Below are 13,699 nucleotides of genomic sequence, written 5' to 3' on the forward strand. Positions count from 1 at the left end.
GGCTCTTGTCTTCCTTCATTCAAAATAGAGATTATTTAGGCATTTAACTCCATTATCAGTAATATTCTTTACTTTGTCTAGCTTGTAGCTGGGAAATCTCTATTAATGCATTTTTATTACAAAAGCACAGAAAAAAAAACTTATTCTTCCACATACAAAACCCAAAATTTTAATAAGCAATACTACAAAGTTTTTTTTTTTAAGAAAATGACAAGTAGCTGAAGGTAGAAAAATATACTTTGTTATTAAAATTGAAGACATTTCCAAGTAAGTTTTCTTTTCCTTTTTAATAGCTGACATTTTCTGATTTGGGCAACAAAAGTAGGCTGATACAAAAAGATTTTTAACTTTGGCTAACAGAACGAATTACTAAATGAACCAAGCAAGTCAACAGGCAGCAGAATATTCAGCATATGACTGTTAGGGTTCACATGATAAAGACAACAGTTTAACGCTCAGTAATACTCATGTTTGCATTCTGGAGGGGCCGAAAAACAGGTCCATTGAATTTTTCATTATGGAGTATTATGTTCATCTTGCTTGAGTCTTTTCCCTTAGATCTCTAAAAGCAGGATCATACATATTGTGGACCAAAAAAGCTCGTTAAAGCTGTTGGTATCCCACAGTGTACAAAAATACTAGCACAGGTGAAAAGAACCACAACTACCAAAAATACACAATTTCTGTCTTATATAAATATTTTCCAAAGGAAAAAATTTATTTTTTTCACATAATTCATTCAATTAAAAACCCTTTAAGTCAACTGTTTTCCTTCCAACATACAGTATATGTCATACATGAATGTATGTATCTCAAAACAGTACTTCCATCGACCAGTAAGTGGTGCTGATCTAAAAGGAAACATGAAGTCAGCAGCCTTAGCTTTCCACATCTGCTGCAGTGTTTAAAAAATATTTCACACATACATATTTATACAAAAATTTATTTTGGATGAATTTCTCACAGAATAAATGTTGGATGTGTCCCCCCCCCAATAAAATACATTTCATATAAAATTTAACTAGAACATTAGGAAATCTTTAAAATTAGTTAATATGTAAACACATTCCTGGAAGAATAAAGGGAAATGGCCATAAAAACTATGGAATTAGGATTTGCAAGGTAACATTGGTCTCTGTTAAAAAGCAGTAAGTTCTATATGACCTGCAAAAACTTATAAACAAAAGAAACATATGCACCATATAAATATGTTTGTGTACATGTATACAGAATGTGCATGTGTGTAAATGTGTATGTGTTTGTATACATAGATGGTCTCATATATAGACAATCTAAATATTATACACACATGCATGTATAAATATACGGACTGCTCATATATGCATACATATGTATAAACATATGTTTGTGTCTATATAGATACAGTATACATACATATAACATACTATATCTATACATATACATAAATACATGTGTATGTACACAAACATGTTTATATACCTACATACATATATATTTATATACATTCTGAAGGCTATACCACAACAATTTGTAGAAATGGAGCAATGGAAGCATTATTGGGATAAGTATACACCCTCTTCCAAGAACACTACTTCATAAGACAACAGTCATTTGACTGTATAAATTCTGATTTATAGGTTCATATGTCTATATATACATACGTATATAGACACACATATAGAAATGTATATGTATGTGTGTGTGTATTAACAAATATATATGCTTCATATCTACTTTAGAACTTAAAATATTCAAATGATTGTTGTCCTACAAAATAGTCATCTTGGGAGGCCACACTTATCCCAAAGCACTGGCATTACTATGGACATTTTTGGAATTGCCTTCAGACATTGGGAAAAATCATATACAAGTTCTTTCCTCTTTCTTTTTTAAAACCATTTCTTCCTTGTTAATGTGCCTAGTGACTTTTGGATGTTTCTAAAAATCAATTCCCTTATTCAAAAGAGGGGACTCCAGAATTTTTAAAGTAATGGACAATAGCTACCACCCGCCCCCAGTGCCTACTTTGACAATACTTACTGTGATGTAATTAGACTGATTTATGCAAACAGCAAAGACAGCAAGTTTCTTTTTTTAAAAAATATTTAGCTGTACCTTTTAAGATTCAGATGTTTGCAAAACATTCAGCCTCATTCCTTATAATTAAGCCTTGTATGTAATGTTAGTGCCTAGATGCACAAACCAATATGCTTTTAAAACCTATCTGCAAATAAGAAGAGGGGATTTGCCCATTTAATGTTGTTGGTAAACTATATCCTTATTAAATTTGAGAAGTTGTATTTGTTTTCAAACTCATTTTTAAAAAAATACAACTTAGTTTCATATTTTAAAAGCTCTGAATAAGGCTTTTATCACATTTGGATGTGATAGTATTGATTTGCAAATGGGCCAGTTTTTGCATGTAAGCATTAATATAAATATAATTTATATGCATTTGCAAAGTCATTACAATTACAGAACATTTCTATTTTCCAACCTATACCTTTGAAAGAACCGTGCAAAATAGGAAAAGGAAATTGAAGACAAACAAGAAAAGAAATATACAGTTGAGTTTCTACTTATTTTTAATTGGGGATAGCTACTTTCTGTGTTATGCTTCCCTCAGTGTTTTTGCAATGTGACCTTTATGCATATAATCAATGAGATCATACGCTCTTGCAGTTTTCCTTCCACCTATGAGGTTTATAAAAATATAAGTCCTTTAGTCCTGGGTGTGTGTGGTTCTAGTCATTTCTGTTCTGATTCACTCTCAGATCACACACACACACAATATAGAGTACACAGTAGAACCACTAAAGGGTGATCACTGTTCCATCCTCCTCAATTCCTCCCCTAGGAATGACCAGACTATGACGTGGATCTGATTTTAGGGAACTTAGTAGTTTGTGGAGACTGCCATTGCTTTCTCTACTGGAGTTGTTAAGTGTAAGATCCCGCTGTAGTCTGTGGCTGAAATTGGTGCCATTGACCCGTGAGAGACTGCCAGAAGGCAAACTTGGAGTTTTGGAAATATGCTGGGGCTCCAGAGCTCCTTCAATGACAATATCAGTCTCTTCATCACTCTCCATTTCATCAGGGTGGAAGTTCTGTAGGACGTGGGAAGAAGGCAAGCTATGGTGACTGGCTGTACTGTCTGTTGACTGACCTGAGCTACCAGACATCCGGCTGCTACGGATAATATTGTTCCTTTGGTTGGCTGGTTTAACGGTGATAATAAGATTATGGCTGTTGGCAATCATCATGTCTGTGACCTGGTCAAGGGTTTTGCCGGCCACTTCAATCCCATTCACTTCTAAGACTTCATCATTCACAGCCAGTAGCCCTGTGCTTTCAGCAAGGCCACCAGGGACCATGCGGGAAATGAAGATGCCTGGAACTTTCTCAAGGCCATGGGGTGTCACCCGCACACTTGTACCATCACGAATATAAAAACCAAGTGGTTTCTCACACCCGTGCCGATACAGCCGGACCCTCCTGTGGGTTTCAGGAAGGATGTCCACATCAATGATGGAAGACACTGGTCGGAAGTCATGGGCATGCTGATATTGAGGTGAGGACGCCGGCGGAGGTTATCATTACGAAGGGTAACGAGGACCTTCTTCTTCCTAGTTAATGTGCTGGTCCCAAAGTTACAGTAGTCTACTTCTTCTGAAACAACAAAAAGAAATTAAAATTAGTAATGGTCTCTGTAACCATAGATCACATGATAACAACTATTTCTATAGGGCTTGAAGATTTACAAAGTGCTTTCTTTGTAAAGTAAAAGAGGTAGTACAAGTATTTGAACCCAGGTCTTTTGACCTCAAGCACAGTATTGTACCAATCCTTAAGACTTGATACCACCTCACACCTATCAGAGTGGCAAATGTTGGAGGGGGTATGGGAAAATTGGGACACATTAATACAATTGATGGAGTTGTGAACTGATCCGACAATTCTGGAGAGCACTTTGGAACTATGCCCAAAGGGCTATAAAACCATGCATATCCTTTTACCCGGCAATACCACTACTAGGTCTTTATCCCAATACATCTGTATTTTTAAAAAAAAAGAAAGGAAAGGACTTATGTGTACAAAAATAGAGGCTTTTTTTGTGGTGGCAAAGAATTGGACATTGAGGGGGATGTCCATCAATTGAGGAATGGCAGAAGAAGTTGTGGTATGATTGTGATGAAATACTATTGAGATATAGGAAATGACACACTGGTTGCTTAAAAAAAAATCTAGAGAGACTTAGATGAACTGTTTGAAAGTGAAGTGAGCAGAACCAGAACAACATTATGCACAGTAACAGCAACACTGTATGAAGATCTACTGTGGATGACTTAAGCTATTCCCAGCAATACAATGATCCAAGATAATTCCAAAGGACTCATGATAAACAGTGCTGTCCACCTCCAGAACTAATGGTGTCTGAATGCAGATCGAAGCATACTTTAAAAAAATTTTTTCTTGCTTTTTTTGTCTGTTTTCTTTCACAAGACGAATATGGAAATAGGTTTTGTGTGACTGCATAAGTATAACCTATATCAAATTGCTTGCCTTTTCCATGAGGGGGGAGGAGAGAATATTTGGAATTCAAAAATTTTTTTTAAATGAAAGCTCAAAATTGTTTTTATACATAATTAGAAAAAGTTTTTTTTTAAGACAGATGACATAAAAGACACATTGCCTTTTCTTTTTAACTTCATGTTTTTTTAAGTCTTGTTCTATTAGAAAATTAATTCTGTGAGCAGAAAAAGGTTTTGGGGATAGAAATCTGACCATGGATTTGAAGTCACAAGCTGGTCTGAGTCCTGGCTCTGCTACTTCCTACTGATGTGATCTTGAGCAAGTCCCCTGATCTCTGAGACCCCTCAGTAAAATGAAGAGACTGCACCAGAAATACTGTATGGCACTTTCTAGCTTTCAACTCTGTGGTCCTATGCCCTACTTAGCAACCCAATTCTTACACAGAAATGCTTTCTAATTACTAACTTATTATTTGCTGCTACTACACTTCCTTTTCTTTACCTCTTGCCAACTTCAAGTCACTGACTTTTGGGCATCATGAAAAATCCCTACTTGTTTGCTGCTGAGCAGGCTGCCAGAAAGACCCACATTTAGTTAAATACTTTGCATACTGGCTTCTGTTGGGAGTTCTCTCTTGGTCTTTTCTTAATGGCATCTACTTTGTTTGGGTTGGTGAAACTGTTTGCCAACTGAGAAGCTTGGCTAGTAAACAGTTTCTTCTTCCTCCTTCCCCCATCCCCAAATGCTGGCAATTTTTCTGATATTCCTCTTTATATGTGGCACCTTCCTCCTTGCCCCAGTCTTCTAAATCTCAACCTTGATGAAGTATCTTGAGAAAGAAACCCCCTTAAATCCTTGGATACCTAACAGAACCCTTGCAGGTACAGAATCCTAGAGTCCTGTCATTTGACCTTTGTGAGGAAGCTGACCTATTTCATTTATAACTATTTCTATAAAATTCAAACAATTGATTAATTTTATTTTAGATTGGGGGTGGGAATTGTGGCAGAAAACACTTGAGAGGAATTCAGAAGTATCAATGGAATATGGTAGGAGTATTCTCTTAAGTGGCTAGTTATTAAAAAGAATTAAGACCGGCTCTAGGGCCTAGCTCTAGTCAAAAAAGTATATTATTTCTTTTAATTTACAAGAAACAAGAAGTTATAAACCTCCTGAAATGGCACTAAGAGCACCAGCCACACCCCTGCTTAAACAGCTGCTTTTCATAGGACTTGCTGCCAGACAGAATACCAAAACTCAGCCAGATAAGATTCTATAAACAAGCTGAATTCCTCAGAAAAGCAGGCGACCAGGCTCCTATAGAAACAATTTAAACTCTTACGTTTTCAGTGTGTGAGAGCTCTTGGCTTATTATTTCCTTTGGGAACCATGGAACATTAGCTGACAGTTCTGGAAAGTACTTCAAAGACAGAATCACTTCCACAGAGGAGAGCAGCCCTTCAGGCAGCTTGGGAATGAAGCCAATGACTCATTAAGAGGGGTGTGTATTGTCCCTGGCCTTGAAGATCACCATTATTGAATATTAAAGTAAACAGAGAGGTCCTCCTACCAGTACCAAGGGACCCAAAACAAGAGGGAGGAGCTCCCAAAGCCAACACTATGGTCATACACTGCTTCCTATATCATTGGTACAACAGAATCATATATTTTGAGCTGGAAGGAACCTTAGTGATCATGTAGCTCAACCCCTTGGGCAGCTAGATGGAGTACCTAGTCTGGAAGACATGAGTTCAAATGTGACCTGAGATTTACTAGCTGTGTGTCCCTGAGCAAGTCACTGAAACCTGTTTGCCTCAGTTTCCTCATCTATAAAATGAGCTGAAGAAAGAAATGGCAAACCATTCCAGCGTCTTTGCCAAGAAAACCCTAAAATAGGACTATGAAGAGTCAGATATGACTGAAACAACTGAACAAGCAGCTCAACCCCTACATTTCACTGATGAAGAAACTGAGGCCCAGAGCTAGGTAAAGTGATTTGTTCAAGGTAGAGAATTTGACACCTTTGAAACCAAACCCTGTTTTTTCTAACACACCAGAGGTTCTTCACCTTTTGTGTCATGGAACACAGGACCTCTTGTAGGTACCTATGTACTTCTTCTTAGAATAATGTATATTTAAGTGCATAAATAAAATACAAAGGAAACCAATTATATTAAAATATTATTATTAAAACATTTAAAAAACATTTACAGACCCCAGGTTAAGAATTGCTGTATTCCATCATGCTTCCCCTCTTAAATCCATTGTTTTCTGCCCATCTCTACTAAGAAAGCAGCCACAATAAGTCTCCAAGTATTATATAAAAAATTAATCTAATGAGGTATGATGTCATTAATAATATCAAATCTCCAAGATCTGAAGTTTCATGATCATTTTTACCTCTTGTAACTTTCCAAAGATGTACAGTATGTACCTACAATGTAGCCAATTTTTAAAATGCATTACATTTTAATTTGCCTTGTAATATATGTGATTTATATGGAAGAAGTTATCTTGCAAAACAAATCCAACTCAACCTAATGGTCTAACCTGTTAAAATCTTGTTGATTCCTGACCATCACCCAATGTGTTAGCTATCTCCCCAATCCATAGATATGATCGTGCCATGCTTTTACCCAAAAACCCTGATGGGCTGCCCCTTGCCTACAGGCTTAAAAAATACAAACTCCTTGGCCTGGAATTTAAGGCCATCTGCTTCAGCCTACCCTTCCAATTTTATTTCTAGCCATTTGAGACTAGTAGCTGTTGCCTTAGTTCACCCTGCCCTCTTTTCCCTCCTTGTAATCTTCTAGACTATAGTTAATTGATTTGCCCAAGATCACATAACTGTTTACGGATACTTGTTTCTCTCGAAAAAATGTAAACCCAGGGGGCAGCTAGATGGTGCTGTGGATAGAGCACTGGCCCTGAATTCGGAAAGACCTAAATTCAAATGTGACCTTAGACACTTGACACTTACTAGCTTTGTGACTCTGGGCAAGTCACTTCACTCCATTGTCCCGAGTGTGCGCACACACACACACACACACACACACACACACACACACAAAAGAGACACAAACCCTTGAGGGCAGGCACTGCTTCATTTTTCTTGTCTTTGTATGCCTATGGTATCCCACAGTACCTGGCATAGGTACTTAATAAAGGAGTGCATGAATGAATGGATGGATGAATGTCAAAGCTGTGTTATTTTTACCACTGAATATTTTCCACTGGGCTAACTTAGAGGGAAAAGAATTGGCTACAAACAGCAGTCCCGGCACATTTACATTTTCAAAATTCTAATTCTAGTGATAAATGTTATTAAAAGAATAGGCTTTTAATGCCTGTGCTAAAAATTAAAAGCAAAAGTTTAGTTGAGTTTTCTTTTCACTTGAGGGTATTTTACCCATCACAGTGAGATTCCAGGGATTAATGCAATTACTTGATTTTGAGCCCAGATTTCCCCATTTGCAATTTCAAACCACTTTTAGGATATTTGTTATATACAAACAAGCAAGAATCCAAGGCAGAGTATAGTCACAACATGTTGGCAGCCCATTCTTGGCAGGGCAATCAGAGACAGAAGACAAGGTTATTAAGAAGAATCATAAGTATTCCCCAGAGCTGACAAGTTTTCCAGCACTTGTGAAAGACAGTTCATTGAATGAACTCTTCCTGGATGTGAGAGTTGGGGTTGGCTGTGAGGGAAATCTGGAAGCTCTGGTAATGAGAACAGGGTTCCCACCTTCCCTCCAAAACACTGGGCTGATAAACACCTGTTGGTGATTACACCATGGGAAAAAGAGCTAGAAGGCAGTTATTCAGCTGGCCTGAGCTGGACGATGGAATATCTTACACCTTCTCTCACATAAGCAAGTGGTCCTTGGCAAACTGGAAAACAGAAGACACTCATGACTGATTATCACTGAGAAGGCATTGGAGTAGAGTAGTAAATGAGGCTGAAGAGTTTGAGTTGTTTAAACAATGAAAAATTAGCCTTAATCATGATAATAGATCTGTAATATTCTTTTAAAATATTTTTTATTTTAGTCATTTATTCTATTTATACATATTACATTCATCATATTCATACTATGCATAAATGTATTATTATTTACATAACAAAATACAATAAAAAAAATCATTCCTTTAAAATATACTACTTCAGTTTCTCTCTTTCTTCTCACCCTAGTCAACTCCCTCCCAACTGCTGTTCCTAAGCCTAGGAAGCATAGAACTTATAGATAAAGCTACCTAAATCACTACCTGCACAGAAGTCCTGCTCAGATGCCTTGTTATACTGCAGCATTAATCATGGTGGTATATTAGAGATTGTACTGGTAGTAGGTAACAGCTAGCAGAGCTTACCCAGCTAGAAAGAATTAGAATACGATCCTTATGATAGATAGCATGTGCTATGCAGTGCTTCTTAAACTGTGGGTCATGACCCCATATGTGCACTGAAGGGGTCTTCAGTAGAAAAAGCTTTAAAAAGCCCTGCTCTAGAAAGACCAGCCTAGCTCGGCATGGAAAACTGTATTACCATTACATTGTCCATTGAGTGATGCCTTCTTTGGCCCCAGTAATACAATGTATCAATGTTATCCTATCCTCTCATGGGGCATGATTCTACCAATGCACCCACTACCAAGTCCATTAAATCTGCATTCTTGTACCTTTCTAATCTTATTGTTCACAATGTCCCCAAATAGGAAAAAAACCCAGAACCGTATAATATTAGAAATGGCAGCAGGCAGAATGGCCATTCTGTGCCTGGCACATATTAAATGCTAAAACAAATGTTTGTTGATTGAGTGGTTCCAGGTCCAGAACTCTTGTCTATCATGGCACACAGCTACATGAAGTCATTGAAGATCCTCAAGTTTCTCAGAAGATGATCTGAAACATCTTAAGGTAATTGAGAGTCCTTTTTGGATTACATTTCTTTTATATGCCTGTGCCTACAGGACAGTGCTGGAACCAAAGGAGGCATTCATCAGGTTACCTAAGGAGGGGTGAACCAGTGCAGGATGGAAGAAACATAGCAGATCAAAGCATCCAGACCAATCAATACTGGGATAAAGCCTGTAAATAGCCCCTGCACCGCCCTCTCCCTCCCCATCCTGAATGAGATGGGGAGATCCAGTCTTTTTAAAAAAAAAAAAAAAGAAAAAAAAAGATGAGATTGAATTTAATAGCGTGTTCCTGTGATCCCTTCAGGAATACCTCTTCCTGATGAGTCTTCATTAGACAAGCAAAAATTAACCATGCCTTTGCAGGACTAAAAATAGCTAAGCCTACCAAGTGTTCTTAGTAGTTTGAGAGAGTCCAAGCCTGGGATCCAGTAGCAGAAGAAGAAACCTGAAGGCCCCTGAGGGAGAATCACTTTTAGAGGACACAGGGAATCTCTCTCAGGCCAGAAGCAGCTCCCAAGAGCTTGACATCCGTTAACAAAGAAGAGAGCTGGCTATGAACTCAAGGGAGGACTAGTCTTGGCAGTTAAGAATTAGGCTTCAGAAAAACCTACACAAAGAAAGGCCTGGGAGGGTTGCAGTTCCGGAGCTGTGAGTGCCCTGGGCCACAAGTCTCCACGAGTATGCCTCACTATCACTGTTCTGTTTGTGCCTAGTCTTTCCTTGGATGCTGTATAATTGGAGGAGTGTGCCCCAGGTTTACGGAGGAATGTTTGGTAGCTACTGGTTTTATCGCAGTAAATGCTTTTACTAAGAGCCATTTGTGCCTACTGATTGACTGTTAAAAGGGAAGCATGCTGGTAGGGGTTCGAGAGCTACAGGACCTGGAACTCACATTATATCCTAAAAGCCATGGGAATCCTTATTCCCCTGGGGACCCAATCTACAAATACAAATTGAAGGAATGGCCCAGTGCTACATATTAAAATAGGGAAACTTACTTACAGCTACTGCTCTTTTAACATAGACATTTTAAAAATGTTCTAACTTTAATTTCTACTTAGGTCTTTAAAAGCCATTTCTCTGCCACATCATAAAGTTCGGGTAGATTCTTTGCTATGATGTATTTCTAACCACCTAATGTGCTTTGCTAAAAATAAGATGCAATTTATTCTTTCAAGTCCTTTCCAGAATAAAAGACCTACCATTTTGTCACCATCTGGATGTGTAAACAAATGCCGTCCCTTTTCATTTGTGTTTATCCTTCTGAAACCATGACATAGGGAGAGATCACAGTGTAATGACACCATATGGCCAAGTCAGCTCTAACAAAAATATACTGAATTAATCATTCATTTGTTTCTGTTCTCACATAATGGACATGCATGCATGCCAAAACAAAACTCTCAAGTTCAGGTGTGTAATCTTTCTGAAAAACTGGACTACTGACTATATTCCATACTATCCTTCTCAGGTTCCTTTGGAAAGCAGTAGCAGAAGCTGAGATGATCCAGAGTCTGAAACTTTTTTCGGACTTCACTGATACAAGGGAGAGCTGTTCTAGATCTTGAGTCAAAGCTGTACAATTAGGCTTTTAGGAAGAATTATGTTTCTACTTTTAGGAAAATGGAAGAGTACAAAACAGGTTCTGACTTATCCACTGATGACGTAGAGACTTGATGTTGTGCTGCAACACCGAAGATGGCCAAAGGGCCCCACCAACTGAATTATTAATCATAAAGCAAATAGTGAAAACAGATTTTAATATTCAGACAATCCATAACCTCATAAAAACACAGCAGAAGGAAAACACCATGCTTTCCGTTTGTACTTCCTCAGAACACTGACTCTGGAGTCAAAAGATCAGTTCCCATTTCTCTTGCTGACCACCCGTGTGACTTTGGACAACTCGTTTAACCTCCCTGGGCTCCAGTTTCCTCAACTAGACGAGAGAGGTAGATTGGATGGTCTCTGAGGTACCTTCTAGCTCTAGTTTTGATACTCTGTATTAATATTTAAACATCTGAAGTAACTGACCCTCATACCCCGCCAACTGTGCCCATGATCCATAAGCTATCAGAAGATTCTACATTTATTTTTGTTATTTATTATAATTTATATTACTTTATATATTTGTTATTTATTGTGAAAGTAGAACACAAAATATGCATTTTACTAAGTACTTTCTACTCAGAATTTAAAAGTTCTAAATCTTTCTTACACATTTAATCTATAACTCTGTCATTTTGAGTCATGATCCCTTGGGGGGGGGAGAAATCATTTTTTACTAGCCCCCCCAAAATACAGAATGTTGATCAATCCAGAAAGCTAATCTTAAATGTAAAAATATAAAAAAATCATTACTTCTCTGATACTATCAAGCAAAAGTCAAACAAAAGTGACTGGAAAGAAAACAAATAACAACTAATTACTGCCAATTCTAAAGTTATGAATACTTGTTAACAGAAATTAATATAGCACTTTAAAGTCTGCAGAATGCTTTAAAATACATTTTTTATTTATTATTTTATATTTTATTTCTTATTTGAGCTTACAAGGTATAACGGAACTTACTATCTCTATTTTATAGATGTGCAAACAGATGTCTAGTAAAGTTCATACATTTGAACCTTGGTCTTCCTTATTCCAAGTCTAGCAATGCACCTATTACAGGACTTCTTGTAACTAGTAGGAAATGCAAAATACCAAAGGCCTTTAAAATCTGAAACCATATATTGTACTTTGATTAATGTCATCAATGATCAGCAAATAGATCTAAATCAATATATCTCCCTGGATTTTTTTTTAAAAGACATAGCTATGCACATATAAAAGATATTTGGGGTAGGACTGGTGATCAAATTTCCCTTAGGGTGGCCATAGTGAAAACTGGAAGAGCAATTTATAATTTTACCTGAATCATGCACACACACAAAAATACTTAAAAGGACAACATCCTTTGGTTAAATAAACAAACAATTTTTCTGCAAGTGGGACCATGTCTTATAGGGGGAAGAAAACTTAGATTTATCATCTCCTTCAAATTCCTTGTTTCACAGATGTCATTTTACAGAAATGACTTGCCCAAGGTCATGCAGCAAATAGCAGGGGGGGGGAATCAAATTCACTGACTCCAAAATCCAATGGACTTATCTGTCAATTCAACAAATATTGAGCCCCATGTGCATACTGGTGGGAACTTCAGAGTATAAAGATCTTTGTACTTCATGATCTTCATTATGTTTTCCTTTTAATTTGAATAGCATATAATACAGGTCCAAACCTAGGTCACTCTTTCCCCCAAATCTGACAAAGAAATCTTGAATACAGTCCAGAAGTCAATTATAGTTCCAAACCAAACAAACAAAAAACCAGTACTGAACGTTGACCAATATAAAGCCTAATTTTTTTCATAAAAAGCATCATTATTAATCTGATGCCATGAGTCTGAAAGAACTTACATAGTATTTTTGAAAGATAAAACATAAGTACATGAAATTAAACAGTCAGGAAGCCAGGTAGTAAACATCTGTAATCCTACTGAAGCTGGTAGACTGTTTGAGCTCAGGCGTTCCGACATGCAGTTCCCTAAGCTGATTGGGAATCTGCATGAAATCTAGCACCAAGACGGTGCTGAAGAGGAGGAGGAAGGCAAGATTATCTAAGAAGGGTGAACTGGCCCAGGTGAAAAATAGATCAGGACAAAGCTTTCCCACTAATCATCAGTAGGAATGGCCTGTGAATGAATGGCCATACTTTCAGCCAGGGTGAGATAAAGAGGCCCCTGAAGCTGCCCAAAAATAGACAGAAAGACAGATATATGGATAGACAAATAAACAGATAGATGAATGAATGAATGAACACATAAATAAATGAAATTTTAAGAAATGAAGTGAAATATTAAACAGTATAAGAGCCAAATGGACCAGTATTTGTTACACAAGTGAAACCATCCCCAGTAAGTTAGGACAGTCAGTGAAGCCTTCAGGGAGGAGGTGGGGCTTGAAACATAAATAAGATTTCGATAGATAGAAAGATGGAACATCTTAGGTGGCAAAAACTGTAACCTCAAACAGTTTTCAGTCTCACAACACAGATGAACCCTCATGATCCTCTTCTCTAAACTTCTATCAGCAGCTATACTACAGAAAAATACTTTCCTTTCCAGGTAGAGAGGGAGGTGCCTGGCATCACTCACAAACTGGTCCTGGGGCAGATTAAGGAGTGCCATTGATAGAGCCTTAAAAGGAAGTAACATCCTGTTCTCC

At 37.5% G+C, this 13,699-nt stretch overlaps 1 protein-coding gene across 1 annotated transcript in view; it reads right to left on the reverse strand.

Annotated features, from left to right (window-relative positions):
• Window positions 1-219: 219 nt before the first annotated feature.
• The window catches only part of PARD6G (par-6 family cell polarity regulator gamma), a 158,831-nt gene continuing 145,351 nt past the window's right edge, over window positions 220-13,699 (reverse strand). Inside the window, 2 exon segments of the mRNA XM_020986873.2 lie at window positions 220-3,535; window positions 3,538-3,651. Of these exon segments, the coding sequence (XP_020842532.1) occupies window positions 2,796-3,535; window positions 3,538-3,651 (854 nt within the window). The 3' untranslated portion in view covers window positions 220-2,795.

The sequence above is a fragment of the Phascolarctos cinereus genome, unplaced genomic scaffold (genome assembly GCF_003287225.1).
Source record: "Phascolarctos cinereus isolate Bilbo 61053 unplaced genomic scaffold, phaCin_HiC Scaffold_4;HRSCAF=312, whole genome shotgun sequence".
NCBI classification, from domain to species: domain Eukaryota; kingdom Metazoa; phylum Chordata; class Mammalia; order Diprotodontia; family Phascolarctidae; genus Phascolarctos; species Phascolarctos cinereus.